Below are 21,206 nucleotides of genomic sequence, written 5' to 3'. Positions count from 1 at the left end.
GAATGTGAGGAGCTGGAGGAATAATGAAGATATACAGCCAGAATTACATAGTAGACAAGGACATATACCTGATGGCATACATATATTGCTCCTGTCAGTTCTAGGTCTGATTGTTGGTTGAAGCGGTAGTTGGAGTAATAGGGCATGCCATCTGCAATGATTACTGGCATCAGTGGTAACACCGACGTAACAGGCTTCCCCGCCCTTTTCCCCATAGAAGCTTCCATTTCTACTAGAACATTCACGCAGCGACCAATCGAACCAACATGAACTGATTGCCAATTGAGATCCAAGTTCTCCAGTCCATGTCACCGTCATTGCAGTGAATCACGGGAACCGATTTATTATTTCAAGAAGGGAATGCAAACATATTCCGTTTGACAGGGCGTTGGAGCGAAGTGCCAACAGACATCGTTTATTTTGAAGAAAGTGTTCGTTCCATTCAATCAACCGCTTCCGTCCGTCCCTACGTCACTTCTCTCGACGGGTCCCCATTTCGATTTTCTACTACTGCGCGTCTCCCGCCCACGCTATATCCCCATGGTGGAACTGCAACAAACATACCTGAGGCTGCAATAGTCAACTGCTCGCGCATCATGAATCCGGACAAGACTCTGAGGGGCAGTTGCCATTGCGGCAGGAATCAGTACATAATCAGTATTCCTGCCAGCTCCCCTCGAGACTGCAATGTTCTCTTTGACTCAAATAATACATCTCAGAGTAAGTGCCAAGACCTAGTCGTATCCGCGAGACCGCGTCCGACCTAGCCTTGCTTTTGCCTTACCCTGCCTTGCCACAGCCCATTGCGTCTATTGTGATTGACAAATCTGAGTGCTAAAGACCGATGTTCTATTGTATAGGAATCTCTGCTGCAACTCCACTGTCCGCCTTCCTCCGTGTGCCACTGTCCTGGTACCACAGCCGGACGTTTGCCTTCTTCCCTGACGAGTCCCGATCCTCCATCCGCCGCGTCTACTCCCACCCAACCGAGCAGCATGTTATGAGACAGTTTTGCGGCTTCTGCGGCACCCCGTTGTCGTACTGGAGCGAAGAGCCGCGAAGCGAAGCTGACTACATTCAATTGACTCTTGGTAGTCTACTTACCCAAGACTTACGTGACCTGGAAGACATGGGTCTCCTCCCCGATGACGATGCCAGCGGTAACAACATAGAAGAGATGGACTTGGCCCCCGTGGCGGCCCCTGTTACCACCGGCCCGAATGCACCGTTGCTCGGCCGCGAATTCAGCGGTCTTCCATGGTTTGACAGCATGGTAAGAGGTAGCCAGCTGGGCAACCTGCGCACAAGCAAAGGCGCCCGTGAGAGCCGAGATGGTCATATTCGCGTTGAATGGGAAGTCACTGAATGGACTGGCGATGGCGGTGGTGAGGGCATGGACGACGAATCCGAAAGCTCTAGCTCGGGCAAACGAAAGCGTGGAGATACAGAGCACGATGACGACCACGGTGCTGCTAGAGGCAGCACACACTGATCTATGACTGTTGTTGAGCGAGGCTGGGTCCGAAGGACCGGCGAACCGCTGCTGGGTGTTTGAGTATGATGCTGCTTGTTACACTTGGGAGTCAGGCTGGCCACATCATACACAGCACCTGCATTTCGCTTGGAATGCCTCGCCGTCTACTATTCAGGTTCTATCAAAGGCGAACGAGTGTTACGTACAATAGCCAACACGTTTATTGCTGCAAAGGATCAACGTGCAGGGTGAGTCTCAGGGAGAGGAGAGAAAGAAAAGAAAGGGCAACATATCCGAACATCCGATTTTAGACGCAATTGCATCGAATAGGGCCGGCGCAGTATGAGGGAGAAAGCAGCTGCAGCCATGGCATGACCTTAAAGAGCTGGACCAACATGATGCGTGGTTCGACAGCTGTATGTATGTACGTTGCGGCTTACATAGCCATTATTTGGGCGGGCATGAGAGGTATTTTCCGCACGTATCACGTATGAAATTGAGTTTCTCATGATCAAATTCGCGGTCTTGATTCGTCTCGAGTTTCTGGCATTCTGACATGTGCTGTGCCAATCAGGGCGTACATATGTAGGACATATGTATGTAGGTATGGATATAGTAGTACCAATACAGGTAAGGTAATGTGATGCAGGGTCTACTAGTATGGCATGGCGCGCGGGATGGTTCTTCAATTCCGAACGGGACGGGAATGCACAATATACCACGTACAGCAGGCACGGCTGGTGGAAGAGGTGATAGGTGCTCGCTTCATGCACTCAGCCACCTACTTAATACTGACTGACAGCGCCCGCATAAGGCTTGACCAGGCTTTGCGACCCGGCTGAACGAGATGGCGGGATGGTGGGTTGGGCGATGCTGCACGTATGTCGCAAACAAGCTGGGTGTGCTACTGCTGCTGGATGCTGGGCACACTCAATAGGAAACGGGCGATCATCCTTTTCCCTAGCGTCCCGCGTCTTGTCTGTCTGCCTTTTACTGGGTGTCGTGACCGTCCAGCCACCTACCCGAAGTTTTGACGGCCGCCGGCCTGCACATCGCCGCTTTCCATTCGGAGACACGGCCCGCCCATCAGCTTCACTAGCACTGGAAAAAAGATGGAGCAACGTTCAACCAACGAAACATGACTTGGAGGGCAGCAGCAGCAGAGGGGTCAATGGCAATAAGTTCACAGCTGCCAGTTGGCCAGGTAAGCAAGTACCCGCCGTGGCCAGTTTTACCAATCCAATCCCGTCCTCGTTGTACCTGGTCTGGTCGCTAGGTCGCGCCCTAGTGCCGTTTTTTTTTCCCTCTCTGGTTCTTGGTCGTGGTGGTGGTTCGTTGTTTCGCTGTCCGCTCCCTTCGCTTCGCCCCAGTGAGGTGAGAGACGGGACGAACGAGACTCGAATTGGACTGGGCTGGAACACTGGAGGGAAGGAGGACAGGACCAAGACAGGTATGGTATGGGCCATGGGCAGGACCTCCGAATCCGATACGACGAAATATGCCCTCCCAAATTTACCCCGCCGCGGGGGATCACTCGTTACAGGTATGGGCTTTGGGGGTAATAGCCATTGATCGTGCACGACATCTCGGTCGTCACGGTCCGAAGTCGAGAATTAGGTAAAGATTCGTCCACCACGGGGGTCTGGAATCCTGACCATCCCTACACACGAGGCTGTTCGATTATAAGAAGGCCGTGCAAGTCTCTGCGAAGTGGCAGTTCTACTTTCTGTTTGATGTTCCTGATATCTCTCTCATCGCCTTCTTCCTCGTTTGGGTCCGTTTTCTGAAGATCGTATACGGTCTTGGCAGGCGCCTCAGATCACCAATATATCCATATTGACCCCAACCGACATCGAGCCTCTTAGAAGCCAGCGCTCGGGAATAGCCTAGATACCAGTCACCAGTCATCACCTGCTTGGTCTATTCTCTTATCTACGGTTCCACAATGTCTCTTCCCGCCGATTTCCAATGGGGGTTCGCAACAGCTGCGTGAGTAGTCACAGTTTCATTCGACCTCACCTCGTGACCTTGCATCATGAACTAGACTCGGAGGCTGACCTGCGCCTTTCCTGATCCAGCTTCCAAATTGAGGGGGCAACTGAAGCTGATGGCCGTGGACCTTCTATCTGGGACACCTTCTGCAAGATTCCCGGCAAGATTGCGCACGGAGCCAATGGAGATGTTGCCTGCGATTCGTACAACAGAGCTGATGAAGACATTGCGCTCTTGAAGAAGCTTGGCTCCAAATGCTACCGGTTTTCTCTGTCATGGTCTCGCATCATCCCGCTCGGTGGCCGGAATGACCCCGTCAACCAGAAAGGACTCGATTACTACATAAAGCTTGTAGATGATCTTCTGGAGGCAGGCATTACGCCTTTCATCACCTTGTACCACTGGGACTTGCCCGATGAGCTCGACAAGCGATACGGCGGTCTTTTGAACAGGACTGAGTTCCCGCTCGACTATGAGAACTACGCTCGCGTTGTCTTCAAGGCAATTCCAAAGTGCAAGAACTGGATCACGTTCAACGAGCCCTGGTGCAGTTCTGTTCTTGGCTACAACAGCGGCTACTTCGCCCCGGGCCACACTTCGGATCGCACCAAGTCCGAAGTTGGAGATAGCACCCGCGAGCAGTGGATTGTTGGGCACAACTGTCTTGTAGCTCACGGTCGCGCTGTCAAAGTGTACCGAGAAGAGTTCAAGCCCACAGATAAAGGTCAAATCGGCATTACGCTGAACGGAGATGGCACGTACCCTTGGGATCCAGAGGACCCCGCTGATGTCGAGGCCGCCGACCGCAAGATCGAGTTCGCCATCTCATGGTTTGCAGACCCTATTTACTTCGGCAAATATCCCGACTCCATGCTGAAGCAGCTCGGTGATCGCCTGCCCACTTTCACCGAAGAGGAGCGCTCCCTCGTCCAAGGGTCCAACGACTTCTACGGCATGAACCACTACACTGCCAACTACGTCAAGCACAAGACTGGTACACCTCCCGAGGACGACATCTTGGGCAACCTGGAATGCCTCTTCTACTCCAAGAGCGGCGAGTGTATCGGCCCGGAAACCCAGAGCTTCTGGTTGCGACCCAATCCGCAAGGTTTCCGTAACCTTATCAACTGGCTCAGCAAGCGCTACGGCTATCCAGACATCTACGTAACCGAGAGCGGTACAAGTATCAAGGGTGAAGATAAGCTCACGTACCCAAAGATCCTGGATGATGATTTCCGAGTGGAGTATTTCGATGGTTACGTCAAGGCAATGGCCAAAGCTGTGTCTGAAGATGGCTGCAAAGTTAAGGGCTACATGGCTTGGTCTCTCATGGACAACTTTGAGTGGGCTGAGGGTTATGAGACGAGATTTGGCTGCACCTATGTGAACTACACGAAAGGTCAAACCCGGCACCCCAAGAAGAGTGCAGAGAAGATGAAGGAGCTCTTCGAGGAGGTCATGGAGAAGAACTGAGCGGTTTCATGCTGTCAATTCCTGAGTGTCTTTAAGACTCAAATGGTCGGAACACGTCTTGTAGGAAATCTGGAGTTATTGAATATTTATAATGTCTTTGCGCTTAAGTAATAACGGTGCAGACCCATGTGTCACTTGGTCTTGGGACCACAGATTCGCTGTTTCATTTGCAGCTTTCGCGCGCGCCTATTTACTATGCAGTTGGATGGTAGATTTTCACTGGAGCCAATCACGATTCAAATGGCCATACCGTATGACTGGGGCCTGATCGGGCTTGGTACAGGCAGTTTCGTGAAACACACATTACTTTACAGCACTTTGAGATTATCTTTTCTTATTGCGATTTATTATTGGGGTTCGGTGCATTTGGGTAATGTATTTGAGATTTTGAAAATGAGTCAAGTCTCCAACGCTCAGGATACGGTCCAGCCCCGGGTTGGGTTGGGTGAGAATCATGACAATATCGACAGTAAATTGGCGGTGTCGGAGAGTACTGCACTCCCGTCCTCACTCTGCAAGTTTTGCGAGCATGACGAACAACACGGGGTACCAACAACGGCACTTCAACGACGGTCCGGCCACAAGTACCGTAACTTCAAGGATGTTCGACAGTGGGCCTCCGAGGGTTGCTGGCTATGTCGGTGTGTCCTGTCTGCCACTCGATTGTGGGACGATGATTTCCCGGGAGAGGTAGATAAACTTAAGCAGTTGGTCATTCGCTTTGATAGGGAAAGGTTCACGGTCAGGGGCCAAGCAAACCTTCCTGCCATCCAAGTATATACACTCATTGGTAAGCAGCGAGTTACCCTCATGACTAGCGAGACCGTGTTAGCTGATGAGAAAATGAAGGAGAACCCACAATCCATCGACTCCTCGTTCCTGACAAGGAACTCCCGCCAACGGCAGGGTCACCTAGCACCATCAACTTCATTCAGTACCAACTCAACAACTGTATTCATGCGCATGAAAAATGCCGCGAGGACCTATCCAAGACCTCCCATGGAGTCATAACTTGGCCCAGCAGAGTTCTGGAAATCCAACCCACCACATCTCGGGTTCGACTTATCGAGTTCGAGCCAAAGATGGCGCAGCGGTACGCAGCAGTGAGCTACTGCTGGGGTCCGAAACACCCACATATCAAAGCAGAAGCCTCAAGTCTGAGCAGCCTTCGGGAGGGTATGAGCTGGTTTGAATTACCCAAGACGCTGAGTGATGCCGTGGCCCTGGCTGCCAAAATCGGATGCAGGTGGATCTGGATCGACTCTATGTGCATCATACAGGATGATGAACAAGACTGGGCCAGAGAGGCCACCAAGATGAGCACCGTCTATAAATTTGCACTCGTAACCATCATTACAAGCTCGGCTGCTTGCTGTAATGAAGGGTTCCTCGACAAGGTACGGAAACCATCTGTGCACCTTGGCGAGGTAGCGGCTGGACAAGACAAAACAGTCGAACTTCGTGGGAGAATCCTCTATGACTGGGGTCACCATCGAGGTGGCCCACAATCTCACGACAGCCACTACAACAAATGGCTGGATCCCGTTGACTATAGGGGTTGGACCTTACAAGAGAGGGTGCTGTCTTCGCGATATCTGTGCTTTACATCAGGCGAGGTACAGTTCAGCTGCCACGAGAGCAGAGCCTGCGAGTGCGGTCAGCAGTTATTCGGGGACATGTACGCCGCGGCCGACCCAGAGGAGCAATGGTTCTCTACGGTTCAAGAGTATTCACGCCGCAACCTCACGAAGCAGAGTGATGTCACCGTCGCTTTCAAGGGTATCCAACACACGACCGCGGCCAAGATCCCGAAGGCGACCTGTGTATCTATGATCTGGCTTCAGCCAGATCTAACCCCCCTTGACAGCGAGGAGCCTGTTGTGGTACAGGTATGGTTATGAGGAGATTCGGGCATACTTCCCAAAAGACTTGGATGTGCCGAGTTACTCCTGGACTTCACTCAAGGGGGAGTTCATACATTCCCCCCGAAGCCAGTTTCAAACTGCCATGTTTCCCACGAGATGTTTTGGTCTTGATGATGAGGATACCAAATGCAAGGAACTTGATGGGGAAATCATCAGGCTGTTGGGACCTCTGTATCCCGCGAAACTCGCCATTCCAGAACCCGGAAAGAGCATGCCCGACTTCGTTGTGAAAGTAGAGCTCGTTGACACCGATGGCCCCCGTGCTTCGACCTGCTATATCGATGGGCCCCTGAAAAGGATGCCAGTATCAGAAGAGGGTGGAGGAGGCTTTACTCTCGCAAGGGCTCATTACGAAAATCTGGACGAATCGGAAATGGCACGGACGACCAACAAGATTGAGGAAACACCTGTAGTTGTCCTGCTTGTGATGATCAGGGATGAAAAGGAAACTCATGGTACAGGACTCGTGCTCGCACGATCATCAGAGTCGCCGGACATATATCAACGCCTTGGAATCCTGTCTTTGTCAAATTATGCCGATCTCCCTTTCCCTCGAACGCCCATGCAGGAAGTGTGTGTCTTCTAAACATTTGCATACTTCTGCATCTTCACAGTCAGTCTTATTATATCAGACTTTGGATTGGGTCAAGGCTTGGCGGGCCATGGAGCTTGATTATCTAGACGATATAGAGGGGCGGAAAAGGGTTACAAAGAGAAAGGGTTGAATGAAACGGGACTTCAGCAGTGTCCGTATTGCTTGCAAATCTCTCGACTCCAAAATCCAGAAGGATGTTGGTTCTGTGTTCCACGAATATGAATCGAAGGCAACAGAATAACACTGAGTGACCTACTATGGAGTCATATCCAATGCTCAAGCAGCTCCTAGAATTCATATTCTGATAAGTAGTTGAGGGTGAGTGGTGTAAGTGCTGGAGCGAGTCTGGCACACGGATTGGTGAAAGAGTGGAGATACGGGTGAGCTTATGTCAGCAAAAGAGGACCATCCCGACCACACTGAAGCTACCTGAGCTAGAGACGTCACCTGCAGCCAACAACAAGGAGCACCTAGTTGCTTATCACAACAGCTGCTGCATCCAAAGTCGAATCAAAATAATTCCTTGTTGGGCTCATACATTGCCTAAACAAGCGCGAAAGTACCTTCCGAGATTATTTTTCAAGAATGATGAGGTGACGGCAGAAAGATGGAAGCAGTTCATCCGACGGCAGGATGGGAGAAGGTCGGAGACCGCTTCTATCGCAAGACGCAGCTGTACACGGCCGTCTTTGACCAGGATCTGGATCTGGACAACTACATCGTTGCCGGAGCTCCCTATGGCGGCGCAATTGGTGAGTCTATCTTCAAAGCTCGTTTCCTTGGAATTTCCTGAGCTATTTTATTCGCTCGAACTGTCTACAATTGCTTCTTGGGGCGCTGTCCCGAAACTCGTTGTCGCCAACCCTTGCCAACGCCCAAGACGCGACATATCAATGCAACTTCCTTGATGCTGCCCCACCAACTCTTTGACTTATGCCAGGCCATTATTTACTGATAGCTCTATAGCAATTTATCGAGATGAGCAGAAGCTTCAGGCTTTCCGTGCAGCCAAGTCTAAGCCCAGCATAGACATCTACAGCTGCGCCGGCAAGCTTCTGAAGAGCATCGCGTGGGACAAGGGTTCCATCAAGGGTCTCGGCTGGTCTGAAGATGAGAAGCTCCTCGTTGTGAGCTATGATGGTACTGTTCGTTGCTATCTCGATCTGCAGGGAGACTTCACCCAATTCTCTCTAGGCCAGGTGGCTGAAGACTTCGGGGTCCAATCATGCAAATTCTATGATACAGGCATGGTAGCGCTGCTATCGAACAATGCGCTCATATCTGTCTCATCATACGACGAACCGCGACCGAAGCAGTTGGCCTCGCCTCCCGAGGGTGACTGTCACGCCTGGACGATTATCTCGCCAAGCTACACACTGTCGCGGTCCGTGGAAGTCCTCCTGAGCATCGGGCAGACGATTTACGTGGTCGATGCGACCGATTGCGAAGACAGGTTCCTTGATTTAGGGCCATTTACACACATCAGCGTTTCGCCCAACGGCAAATTCGCTGCTCTTTATGCCGCAGATGGTAGGGCTCATGTCATTACCGCCGACTTTCAGAGCCGCTTGAGCGAGCATGACTCCAAATCCAGGATCCCTCCAAAGTATTTGCAATGGTGCGGTAACGACGCAGTCGTGATTGCTTGGGATGACGAGGTCAACGTGGTTGGTCCCCGAAACGCTGTGGCGCGGTACTTCTACGATGGTAGAGTACACGTAATACCTGGTGAGTTAACGTATTCGCTTGACGGCTCTCCATTCTCTAGGCTAACAATGTGTAGACCACGATGGTGTTCGCCTGATTACCAACGATGTCTGCGACTTCATCCAAAGAGTCCCTGATATGAGCGAGGAAGTATTTCGCTACGGAACAGAATCGCCCGCCTCGATATTGCTGGATGCAGTGGAACAACTTGAGAACCAATCACCCAAGGCCGATGATGATATACAACTTATCAGGGGTAATCTGGTTGAGGCAGTAGACACATGTGTTGCTGCCGCAGGTCAAGAATTTAACATCCACTGGCAAAAACAACTACTCAAAGCTGCTTCTTTCGGCAAGTCCGTTCTTGATATCTACAACAGCGATGACTTTGTCGATATGTGCGAGACTTTGAGAGTACTGAACGCCGTGCGCTACTATGAAATCGGATTGCCATTGTCATACGAGCAGTATCAACGCTTGACCCCTGAGGGACTGATTCAGAGGCTGATTAACCGCCACGAATATCTCCTAGCGCTACGAGTTGCTGGCTATCTACGTTTACCCACGGACCGCATATATGTGCATTGGGCATCGGCGAAAGTACGCATGGGCTCTGAAGACGACGATTCAATCTGCCGGATGGTGGTTGAAAAGCTAGCTGGCAAGCCTGGCATCTCCTTCGAGGCCATTGCCCACGCAGCATATGACGAAGGCCGAGGTCGCCTTGCCACAGAATTGCTCAACCACGAGCCGCGGGCTGGCCGCCAGGTGCCACTCCTCCTTAGCATGGAAGAGGATGAGATCGCATTAGATAAGGCCATTGAGAGCGGCGACTCCGATCTGATGTTTTTCGTCCTTCTCCACCTCAAGAAGAAGCTCCCGCTGGCCTCATTCTTCCGGGTCATCAATGCGCGCCCCGCCGCCACAGCCCTCGTTGAGTCGTCCGCGGCGCTCGAAGGTGATAACGCCTTGCTCAAGGACCTTTACTACCAGGACGACCGCCGCGTGGACGGCGCTGGCGTTTTCGTGCGTGAAGCTCTGCATCAGCCCGACGCGCGAACCTCGGGCGACAAGCTGGCTCTCGCAGCCAAGCTCATGGCCGATTCTCGGGAAAACGCGTTCGAGCTCGGGGCCCTCAAGGAGGCCGCGAACTTGCTGCGGATGCAAGAAACCTTCGATCGCGATTTCTCCGATACCTTTACTGGGCTCAGCGTCAACGAGACGCTCTTCAAGCTCATTCGCCTAGGTTACCACAACAAGGCCAAGAAGATTCAGAGTGAATTCAAAGTACCCGAGAAGGTTGCTTGGTGGATCCGGTAAGTTCTTTTTCGACCCCAGTGATACGTCAAGTGAAAACGATTTGTTTACTGACCCAAAGTTCATCCAGACTTCGAGCCCTCGTAGCCAAGAGAGATTGGAACGAGGTTGAGGAGATTTCCAAGAGCCGGAAGAGTCCCATCGGCTGGGAGCCGTTCTTTAACCAGACTCTGCAAGCTGGCAACCAGCGCCTCGCGGCCGTCTTTATTCCAAAATGCACCAACTTGGAACAGGGAGCTACCATCACCATGTACGAGAAGTGCGGCATGCGCGTCAAAGCCGCCGAGGAGGCGGTCAAGATCCGCGACGCCGAGGCCTGGGCGCGGTTGCTCGAGGCCGCAGGCAAGACAACCGTAGAGGGCAGAGAGATCGAGAGAGTGGGCGCTACTGTGTTTAAGAAATAAGGACAAGGTATACTAGCTAGCTATGCATCACCGTTCTCATCGTATCATAAGATAGGAAAGATCATTACCGTATCAGACAATACAGCACGTATTTGGGAAAGAGTTTGTGTATGTGTTACTGAATCTTGACACTTACCTAGTCTCGTCCTGGCTGCCTCTCTTGAATCAGTTTCGCATAGGAAGCACCACATCACATGTACACACGAAGTCAGAGGATTAATTTTTATAACTTTTTCATTCTTAGCTTCATCTACTATTACTACTGCCACTTCGTAGCTGTCCCCCGTTTTTTGTGTTCACCATCCGTAGATTTCTATACCATATCGCTTCCCCCCTGGTTCTCGGTTCCCCCGGCTGTGCTTTTTTTGTATGCCAAACACCGCGCATACACTCGCTCACTGCCTGGAAAGCGCGCTAAACTGGGGAAAGAGAGAGGAAAAGAACTCATGAAGAAGCAGCAAGCAGACCGAAGAAGAGATGGGAGAGAGACAAGCGGTATCATCGGGTAATATGTCATGGATGAAAAACAAGAGACCATGCATGCCAAGTAAACGAACCCCACCAGCCTCGAAACAAGTTGAGGCGAACCGTAAAAGAGAATGCACTTTCTCCTAACATCATGACCGTAGTGTGCTGACACACACACATCATAATACCCCAGTACCGTCAAAAGGCGTAATGACATGACCATGAATCGTGGAAGTCGTACGTGAGTAGCGTCGTCATAACGCGAGAGTGGAGATGGGAGAAAGTTGTCAGAAACAAGGAGAAGCGGGAGAGAACCAGTGGTGACGATGTGCGACGGGCAGAGTGAAGTAATAGTGTTAAGTGCTCAATTTTTCGTCACCAAACCAGAGTGGTACGGTGTCCTCTATCATGGGAGCGCCCCTGAAAACCCACCCGGACCGTTTTGTGGAGGACCTGCGCAAAAAGAGACCTGAACTTTTGTACATGGTGAAAGAGGCTACGCCAACCGCCAACAACCATCGCAGGGCCAATCGTCAATCATCATCTTAAACTCGTGTGGGACCACGGCGGCCCTTCGCCGGAACAGTAGTCCAGCCCTCGGGGTCCTGAGGAGCAGCGGGGGCATCCTCAGTAATGGGGGTTGCCGGGACAGACTGCTGTCCACTCTGGGAACCGCCATTGGAGCGGGGGCCTCTAGGCTCCCTGGGTTCTCTGGGCTCTCTAGCTTCGCCATAGCCACCGCGGCCACGGCCACCACGTCCTCGCGTCTCACCACGTCCTCGAGGAGCGTTCTGGTAAGCACCACCTCGGCCTCCACGTGCCTCACCTGGTGCGCTACGCCAGCTTCCACCTTCTGTGCCTCTAGCCTTGGGCGCCGGAGCCTGCTCCCTGGGTCGTGCGGGTGCGACCTGTTCACCAGCAGTTCCATTCTGTGCCTCCTTGGGTTGCTCGGTCGTCTCAGTTGCCTCGGCCTCGGTCTTTTCAGCGGCGGCGGGGGCAGCCTCCTTCTCAGCCTCGGCAGCAGCGGCCTTCTCGGCAGACTCCTTGGCGGCGGCCTCCTTTGCGAGGCGGCGATCTTCCTTGGCCTTCTCGTCGGCTTCTTTCTTCTCCTTAGCGGCCTGCTCCTTCTTCTCAGCAATCTCACGTTCTTTCGCAGCCGTATCAATAGGACGAGCGGCGCCGAACGGGTTTGCCTTAGGGTCCGTAGCAGAGCCAAGCGGGGGTGATGTTACACCAGGAGCCTCAGAGACTGTTCGCTTCGCAAGGTTGAGCTTTGGCCGACCAACGGGAGCCGGGGCAGCAGCCGGTCCAGCCGGCGAGGATGGAGCCTCGGATCCATGTTGGGACTGCTCAGGAGACTTGTGGTCGGGTTTCATGTGTGTGCGCCACTGGTTGTCGAGCTCAGCAGCAGTGGGTGTGCGCTCTGGGCGGTCAGGACGCTCAGGTCTCTCGGAGAACTCACGGCGGGGAGGTCGCGAGCCCTCAGCAGCACGACCCTCACCCCAGGTAGCAGGAGATGCGCGGCGCTCCTTGTTGAAAGAATCGGTGCGGTTGGCGTCAGGCGCACGGGCACGGCTGCTTCCACGAGATTCAGAGCGCTCTGCCTGGGGCAGAGGCGAAAGGGGGCCCCCTCCGCTCCCAGCTCAAGTTGGAGAAATCGCGGCTGGGCTTGGCCTCATCGCCGAAACCACCAGCATCTCGCATAGGTCCACGACGCTCACGCGCCTCGCCGAAGTCGTTGCGGCGCTCGTTGGTGCGGCCGGGAGCATCAGCCAGGGGTCCTTTGCGCTCCCAGCTTGAGAGATCCCGAGCCTCGCCGCCGCCACCCATACGGTCACTGTTCTTGGCTGCAGGCGCATTAGCATATGTAGACGGGTTCTGTCATTGAGGAAGAAAATACTTACGAGGATCAGCGATCTTGATTCGAATGTTGCGTCCCTGGAAGGACTCGCCGTCCAGAGTCAAAGCCTTCTTGAGGCCCTCGACATCCTTGAACTCAGCGTAGGCGAAACCCTTAGGGCGCATGAGTTCCCTGTCCTCGATGATACGGACGCTGCTCAAGTCGCAGCCCTCGAAAAACTCGGAGACTGTCTCGTTCGTAGCCTCGTACGAGAGGTTGCCCAGGTGAGCAGTGTACGGCGGCTTAGTGGGAAGTTCCGTCGGGTACGAGTCGCGCTCGCGGACAGAAAAGCCTGTTCAGAAAAAAAGAACCATTAGTTTACTTTTGTCGGCGGTATGTCGAAATCGAGACTGGATACATACCACGGTCGGCGTAGCTGCTGGTGCTGCCATAGCCAGAGTAGCCAGCGCGGGCGGGGGCAGGCAGGGGTTGAGAGCCTGAAATTGAATTTAGCAACGAATATTCATGTGATATACGATCAGTGATTGGTCGCTTACCGAAGGAGTCCTCAACTTCATCAGCCCATGAGCCACCATATTCTATAGACCATGTCAGTAAACAAATCCTAATTTATTGTCGAGAATCCCAGTGCGCCTTTGCGGTGTTGAATCGGTCGTAGTGTGTCCCACCGCAAATCGGCGATGGGTGGTGTATGGAGGGGTGGTGGGTGATGATTTCGACGTACTATCTTCATTCAAGAAGGCCCCGAGGGACATGGTCTTTTGCTCCTTCTTCTTGGGAGCTGCGAGGAAAACATGTTAGCGATGATCATAGACAGCTTTTTTTTTTTTCATCCAAAAAATTCAAGAGGTTGGGATCTCCGTGCATGCAAACGACAACGCCCGTCCAGTTCGTGTCTCTCTGCCAGTGCAAGCAAGAGAAGCAGGCGACAGAGGTTTGGGATAGTTGGCGGAGTATGCAGATGCACCGTCGCCGACAGCAGATGACGATTTGCCAGCATGCCACAGGGGGTCGGTGACATGGTGCCTGCAGTCGGCGACGACAAGAGGACTCGGGAGAGGGCGACAGGAGAGATGCGCCAGGCAGGCAGCGTGGGCAGTGGGCAGTGGGCAGTGGGGGAGAAGACAAGAGCGGCTACATACCCATGATTGCGGTTGGTAAAGAAGACGCGCGACGATATCACGAATCGCAGCGCGTTGTTTTTTGGTAGTCGTGAGGGTGGTTGCGGGGTTGTATGGTCGGAAGAGATGTGTGGAGGGTTTGTCTCTTTCGATGTCGTCGTTCAAGAGGCTTTTTTTCCCTAATGTACGATTTGTGACTGACCTTGGCCAGGGAATGGAGATAGGTAGAGAGCCTGGACTCCGACTTGAATTGGGATTTGGTTTGGTGTGGTTTGTCTTTGGTGGGTCTGTCCAAAAAATACTGAAATCCAGCAATTATGAGCCAATTGGAACCCCGCGATTCACTGCGCAGAAAAAAAAGTTAGGTAGGTAACGCACTGTAACAATCGATTAGAGAACTGCTGGAAGACACAATCAGCGTCATTAATCCCGTTACAGCACATTCCTTGCCCGTTTAGCATTCACAGCTAGGTTTTCTTGATTGGTGTATTTTTATTTGAAAGATGCACAGCCGGCCTGCCGATACCCATTCTATATAGCCTGTTCATACCCCTCAATCGTCATTATACATGTGCGTTATCATATCAAATAAATTATAGCGAAAAAGGTCGCGAAGCTGGGTGAAGCATCATGAATTGAGCTGTGATCTATTTCGGCGATCCAGCACTTGACGTTCACTCTACAATAAGCTGTAGTTGTCCATGCCCTTCTTTGAGGCTCCCGTCTCTTTGCACTAAAAGTATCGGGAAAGCCCTAGGTACATACAGGCTGTCAGTTCGCAGAGTTTTTATCACATCATGGTAAGACAGTGGCCGCACACAACCTTCCTGGTGGTCGCGGGTAGACCCTTAGGTTTTCGATGTATCCTGGTACTTTCTCCGTTGAGAACGGAGGTGGGGTTCATTAAGCCATACTGGGCTTAGCGTTCTCAAGCTCCAGCTCTAGTAGGTGGCTCGTGCAGGGGTTCGCCAGAGAACCTCACCCACCGACGATGCCAAGCACCAATTCCATCATGGGCTTTTCAACCACAATCTTCATCTTGCATCTGCCTTGTCTGCTGTGGCAGCTACATCGATAGCCTGTCTCTCATTGGATCTCGAATCGTACCTGCAGTATCATCTTCGTTCATTGGCTTCCGAGCCTGGGTTCTCCAAGTGTTGGGGGCGGTATTGAGAAAACGAACCTTTGATCCTCGAGGGGGCTCTAGTCGCTGAAGCTTTTTCTTCCTTGTGCCACCATTGGCTATATCTTGCCTATACAAATCTACTAGTTTCTCCTATACCTTATCATGTCTCCAGCAACTCCATCCTCGGGTCAACGGCCCCCCAACCCCACGGGGGATGAGATGCCCACCCGAGATGAGCTCTTCGATATCGGCACCAAATCACTGCAGACCGGTGCCTTAACGGGTGTCCTGGGCGCTGCCTTTGGAGCCGGCTCAGGTATTATGCGCGCAGCTCCCCCTGGTCTGTTTGCACTGATAGCCGGTATTCAGTGGTTTGCTCTAGGATCTAGTTTCATGGGTAAGCAACCAAAATCGCAATTCAATAAGATGCCACCTCGTTCTAACACTCTCACAAGCTTCCAGGAGTCTTCTCTGGCACGCCTGGGGAGGCGAAGACCACTTGACTTCGTCGGATAAGGTCAAGGCAGGTGCTGGTGCTGGTGCAGTGTCTGGTATGATAGGAGGCATGGCCCGTAAGTTCATGATTGTTGCGCCTCTGCCCTACTCTGCAATGTCTTAACTCTGTGTTGTAGGTGGCCCCAGGAATATCTTGCCAGGTATTCTTTTCTTTTCCACTCTGGCCGGTGGTGCCACGTACGTGTCTCAAAAGCTCCAGAGCAATGAGCCGAAGGAGAAAAAGAGCATCATGGCCTCAAAATGGAGTCCCATGAGGCAAATATCGGACCAAGAGTACGAGAAGATTCTCGAAGACAAAATGCTTCGCATAGACGCCGAGCTTTCCATCATAAACGACAACATTGCCGCGCTGAAGGGGCAGTCTTCACCGGACAGTAGCAAACCCGCATCAGAATCTGGCAAGACTGTCCCGCCGGCACCTGGCACCCAGACCACAGAGAAAAGCACAGAGAAAGCGAGGCCAAGATGGTTCTCATGGGGAGGCAGATCTTCATAACACCGAACTACCAATTCGATCGCCATGTGCTTTGGCGAAACACGAATCTCGAACGCCTCATGGTTCGGTGAGATATTTCAAGATCTTGGGCTCCGACCGTAGAAGACAGTAGTCTCTGGGCTCTGAGGGAGCATCTCCTACTGCGTGTAGCTCGGGTAGGATCGTGTAATACAAAACCAAATTCACGATGACAATCATTATATATACTTGGAGTGGCACGGCCTCTCGTGATTCGGACCGGTGAATGGGATCGTACCTATCTCTCTCTTCATAGGGGTATTACGTTCCCATTCTTCATAATATATATAGAGTATGACCTGATTGCCAGGTAACTATGGATATCCCTTTGATACGGATGGCCCCTTATTGCGCCATCAATAGTATTCAAGGCAATCAGGTAAACCCCAAACAATAATGGTGGATAGGAACCAGGACTAGATCCGGCTTGTGGATGTCGTTGGAGTCCTTGCTAGAGACTATTGTGGCTCTCAAATCTGATATCACTCCAAACAACCAGCCCAATTTGCGAAGGCCATAACTGGCAGCACACGGGCTGCCTCACTTGAGATAGGAGTGACCATTCCCTATTCCACTACAACATGTGTACTATCAAGGTTATAGAAGTGAGCCAAGAAACATCACATGCATGCCTGGTCCTGGCCACGTGTAGCAGTACTGTCAAGATGGATGAATGACTGGATAGGTCTCACACTGCATATCCTCCGGTAGTCCGGAGTAGCTCTCCTGCTCACTTGACGATAAACAAAACCATAACAATCACAGTATCCACGGCCACATGGTTTGTATGCAAATGTTATATCAATCATACCGAAAATTGGGGAAAGGCCAGCAATGATCACAAACGGGGCCCGGCCCTTCCAATATCCCCCGCCGATCCGCGTCGGGTCCGAAGTCAAAGGAGATATGACCCGCTCGTCCATTCGGTCCGGATGGGTGAGCATGCCTCCATCAGGCCCCCTTTGCTTTGGTGGAACTGCAGGAGCGAGACAACGCATGGCCCAACCATTCGGTCGGCGCCGCAATCTGTCGTACGAGGTATGCCTTAACAAACCGATCATGCCCACGCCTATTTGCGGCAAAGCAGTTGGAAAACGTAAAGTAAAGGGAGTAAACAGGCCATTAGGTCTTCATGGCATATTGTTCTTCCACAAGGGATGAAATCCTAGCGGGTTGGACATGTGTTCTGGCCACCTTGCACATGAGCAGGAGCCAAACCACGGAAGCTGCTTACGTCTCCGTTATTAAGTACTGAGGGTAATTGCAGTGACTTCCTCCATCACCTATTTGGGTGGGACTTTTGAAATCCGGGAAGGCACCCGGAGCACAGACTGGTTGCTGGGCCGCAGGTGGTGAAGATAATGATGCGCGGTGCAATCTCAAATTACATTTTGGTGTTGGTGTTTGGGGGCATCACCAGGCTCGGGCTCTTCGACAGAAGATGCACGCGCATGCACATGCACTCTACCCATAATATATTCGTATCAAATGAAGGAGGGCCGGGGGTATGTGCAATTCAATAGGAGTGTGTCAGCAAGGTCAACGACGTCTTTTCAACAGTAAGCAACAGGCATAATAGCACTTAAACTTAGTAATTGACGTACGCCGCATTGCTAGGCGTTAACTGGCTACCAACCAAAATACATACTCCATCATGGGCTAAAACCGAGGGATATCATCTATAAACGAACAGGGTATTCTTTGCAGACAGCCAAACCAAAAGGAAAATAACCGGACACTATTAACATGAAGTGAAGTATTTGCGTGACACCAACATTACCCAACCCATCCATCCAACTTTTCCTCTTTCCTCTACCCCCAGGGTAGGATAAGCAAAGAAGGACATCGCTTAAGCCACCTTGACCGTAGCTTGGCCAGTGTGGTAAGAGTATTTGCCAGTCTTGAAGGCATTCTCCGACAGGAAGTCGAGCGGGACGCCCTTCTGCACAATGGGCGACATGAGTAGGTTGAGCGAGGTGACGTCGCCGTTGACGTAGGGCAGGAAGTACTGGTCGAGGAACTTCCAGACGGGGTTGTCCCAGGCGACGAGGCGGGTGTAGAGGCCGGCCATGTCGACCGTGGTCTTGGAGTTCTTCTCGAGCGCGGCCTGGTACTCGGCAAAGACCTTGGTCAGGGCCGCGCCGTCGGGGCTCGGGTTGGTCTGCAGCAGGGCGTGCAGGCGGTTGACCAGGTGGGCGACGCCCTGCAGGCCGCTGTTCATGCCGAAGCCCGTGTTGGGCGTCATCTTGTGGGCGGCGTCGCCGACGAGCACGCAGCGGCCCTGGTGCCACTGCTTGACGACGCCCTCCTCGATGTTGCTCAGCATGCTCCACTGGCGGTTGGCCCAGACGTCGGCGAAGGTGACCCACTGGCCGGGCTCGCGGCCCGGGAACTTGACGTCGGCGTACTTGGCCGCCAGCGCCTCCTTGTCCTCGTCGGAGAAGCGCGGGCCCCGGTCGGGCGTCGGCTTCTCTAGCCGCTCGTACACCAGGAAGTGCTGCTGCTGCTCGGCCACGATCAGCTGGATCGTCATGCGGCCGCTGTGCGTCTCGTAGCACGTGGCCGCGTCCAGCTCCGGCGACCGCGTGGCGTAGCCGTACAGGCCCTTGTACGTCGACACAAAGGGCTCGTCGGGCTGCTTGGCGGCCTCCTCGTTCATCATCCGCCGCACGGTGCTGCGTACGCCGTCGGCGCCGATGACCATGGAGGCTGTGTAGGTGCTCTTGTCGGCGCACGACACCGTCACGCCGGTCGCCGTCGTCTCGATGGAGACGACCTCCTTGTCAAGGAGGACCTTGGACGGATCCGGGAGGTTGGTGTTCAACATGTTCATGAGCTTGGCGCGGTGGAAGCACATCCAGGGGTGACCATGGCTATCGATGCGTTAGTGGATCGGATGCCAAGGGTTGTGTAAGCGAGAGGGCGGCACCTACTTGATCTGCATGGCTTGGAACATGTTGCTCTTCGATATCTGAGATCCGTCCTTTCTCAGGTTACGCTTGTACAGGACGGGCATGTATGTGCGGTCAGCCTCTTCCAGCATGCCAAGCTGGTCCAAGAGGCGGACATTGTGAGGCCAGACAGCGACAGAAGCACCCGAGTCGACATCAAGCTGGTCTCTACGCTCTAGGATGACATAGTCGATGCCGGCCTTGGAGAGTGCATGAGCGGCGGTTAATGCCACTGGGCCGCCGCCGACCAAGATGACACGAAAGTCCTCGGTCTTCTGTTCCGCCATGACAAGTACACGTGTATTAGTGAGGCTCGGTATTGGAGATGCAAATACGTGGTAGTGATGAGGATCGGTAGTCAGGTGCGAAGATTTGAATGTAACCAGAGACTGCAGGAGCGTGGAAGGAAGGGAAGGGTTCGAGATGTATACGATCCGAGTCAGGACAAGACTTTAATTCAGACCGGGGGCCCTCGTCCCAACGTACCACCCAGACCAGGCCACGATGTCGAGAATCCTGCATCGGACACGTGAAGGCCTGCCATTGTACAGTAGTAGTGGCAGAGCGGCATAGTGGCCGACGTCTCAAATTCAGCGGACCATGTGCGGAGGCAGTCTGGACTCTGGGTGGTCGATCCATGCAAAAGCTCCGCCCTGGGCCATCATGGCATATTCCATGGGAATGTTGAGCCGTCACGAACTTTTTTTCTCGCCCTTGTCTTCAGGAGGCACTGGACGAGAGACCCTGTACTACTGCTAGGCTATAATTGTAGACGGTAGGCCCGGTGGGTGGCCAAGCCATGGCAACGCATGACCCTACCAGGGACCCTCGCTCAATTTTGCTGTGTGATTCCCAGGCGGGTGGATATGGGGCGAACTCTTCTGCATCCGGAGATGGAGTATGTGCATGCTACTACTATGAACCCCGTCCGGACGTACTGCTAGATGTGGCTCGCACCCCTTTTCCTTACATCTGGACAAGCCTCGGCCGGCCGACCAGAACGTCGAAGGCGAATTCATCCCAAGCAATTTGGTCCTAGAGTCCAGACCCCGCGCCGCAATTGCCGGTCTGCAGATAAAGATTGGATAGGCAAGACGGATTGGGGTCAATAGCCGTTGTTTGACGCCGGCTGCTCGCTCTCGGGCGCCGTTGTTTGATGTTTCATTTCCATTTTTCAATCGGAACGGGAAGGATACGAGCGTGCGCAGCCGAGGTTTTGTGTAGGGCAACTCTAGTACATACCTGTATCTCGTATGTAGTAGTAGTCTCGATTCACCACTGCGCGCTAGAAGGGCGCTCTACCCTTGGTGGGCAAGTTCGTCTGCCCTAAATGCCTCTTGGCCTCCACTGAATCTCTCTGCGTAATTGAGGTCGGCAGGTACACCGACCTTACCTTAATAAGTAGAGACTTGATGTTGATTTGCATTGATCAATACAACACCGTATCTGAGATCAGTGTATGCGTACTGATATCAGGATGACCCAGCAGACCGGCAAGCGCCATATCACGGTTATGCCCTCCACCTGCCCGAGCATTGACAATAATACCACCTGCCATGCAATAGCCTGGCGGTTGACGGCCGACGGTACAGTATCGTGTCTTTGTAAGATGACAGATGTAACGGTGCTCCACAGTCGTCATTGCCAGTGACCAAGCAGTTAGAAAGCCCAATTTAGCCCGCGCGCTAGGATAGAACCGCTGGAACTCAACCAGGCACCCAGGCCATCCGAAAAACTGGGCTGTGGGCATTTCCCAGATCGG

General features: G+C 52.9%; 7 protein-coding genes across 7 annotated transcripts; 5 read left to right on the top strand and 2 right to left on the bottom strand.

The window, feature by feature from the left end:
- Positions 1 to 596: 596 nt before the first annotated feature.
- Positions 597 to 1,492, top strand: PG985_010204 (uncharacterized protein; the record flags this gene model as incomplete). The annotated part of the gene is made up of 2 exons (XM_066829972.1): positions 597 to 720; positions 861 to 1,492. The coding sequence occupies 2 exons, from the start codon at positions 597 to 599 to the stop codon at positions 1,490 to 1,492; spliced, it is 756 nt and encodes a 251-aa protein (XP_066682362.1).
- Positions 1,493 to 3,419: 1,927 nt separating this feature from the next.
- Positions 3,420 to 4,939, top strand: PG985_010203 (glycosyl hydrolase family 1; the record flags this gene model as incomplete). The annotated part of the gene is made up of 2 exons (XM_066829971.1): positions 3,420 to 3,463; positions 3,553 to 4,939. 2 exons carry the CDS (start codon positions 3,420 to 3,422, stop codon positions 4,937 to 4,939), a joined length of 1,431 nt encoding a protein of 476 aa, XP_066682361.1.
- A 393-nt stretch (positions 4,940 to 5,332) lies between these two features.
- On the top strand, positions 5,333 to 7,450 carry PG985_010202 (uncharacterized protein; the record flags this gene model as incomplete). The annotated part of the gene is made up of 3 exons (XM_066829970.1): positions 5,333 to 5,729; positions 5,789 to 6,828; positions 6,905 to 7,450. The coding sequence occupies 3 exons, from the start codon at positions 5,333 to 5,335 to the stop codon at positions 7,448 to 7,450; spliced, it is 1,983 nt and encodes a 660-aa protein (XP_066682360.1).
- A 616-nt stretch (positions 7,451 to 8,066) lies between these two features.
- On the top strand, positions 8,067 to 10,887 carry PG985_010201 (vacuolar protein-like protein sorting vps16; the record flags this gene model as incomplete). The annotated part of the gene is made up of 4 exons (XM_066829969.1): positions 8,067 to 8,211; positions 8,426 to 9,187; positions 9,243 to 10,482; positions 10,554 to 10,887. 4 exons carry the CDS (start codon positions 8,067 to 8,069, stop codon positions 10,885 to 10,887), a joined length of 2,481 nt encoding a protein of 826 aa, XP_066682359.1.
- Positions 10,888 to 11,900: 1,013 nt separating this feature from the next.
- On the bottom strand, positions 11,901 to 14,362 carry PG985_010200 (translation initiation factor 4B; the record flags this gene model as incomplete). The annotated part of the gene is made up of 7 exons (XM_066829968.1): positions 11,901 to 12,997; positions 13,077 to 13,202; positions 13,260 to 13,547; positions 13,618 to 13,692; positions 13,753 to 13,794; positions 13,941 to 13,997; positions 14,359 to 14,362. The coding sequence occupies 7 exons, from the start codon at positions 14,360 to 14,362 to the stop codon at positions 11,901 to 11,903; spliced, it is 1,689 nt and encodes a 562-aa protein (XP_066682358.1).
- A 1,263-nt stretch (positions 14,363 to 15,625) lies between these two features.
- Positions 15,626 to 16,475, top strand: PG985_010199 (uncharacterized protein; the record flags this gene model as incomplete). The annotated part of the gene is made up of 3 exons (XM_066829967.1): positions 15,626 to 15,860; positions 15,919 to 16,035; positions 16,096 to 16,475. The coding sequence occupies 3 exons, from the start codon at positions 15,626 to 15,628 to the stop codon at positions 16,473 to 16,475; spliced, it is 732 nt and encodes a 243-aa protein (XP_066682357.1).
- A 1,867-nt stretch (positions 16,476 to 18,342) lies between these two features.
- PG985_010198 (uncharacterized protein) lies at positions 18,343 to 19,731 on the bottom strand (the record flags this gene model as incomplete). The annotated part of the gene is made up of 2 exons (XM_066829966.1): positions 18,343 to 19,366; positions 19,427 to 19,731. 2 exons carry the CDS (start codon positions 19,729 to 19,731, stop codon positions 18,343 to 18,345), a joined length of 1,329 nt encoding a protein of 442 aa, XP_066682356.1.
- Between the last annotated feature and the right edge of the window lie 1,475 nt (positions 19,732 to 21,206).

The sequence above is a fragment of the Apiospora marii genome (assembly GCF_038362585.1).
Source record: "Apiospora marii strain CBS 49790 chromosome Unknown utg000006l_segment0_segment0, whole genome shotgun sequence".
NCBI classification, from domain to species: Eukaryota; Fungi; Ascomycota; class Sordariomycetes; order Amphisphaeriales; family Apiosporaceae; genus Apiospora; species Apiospora marii.
Note: the sequence above shows the minus strand (reverse complement) of the source record. Positions and strands in the feature narration are given on the sequence as shown.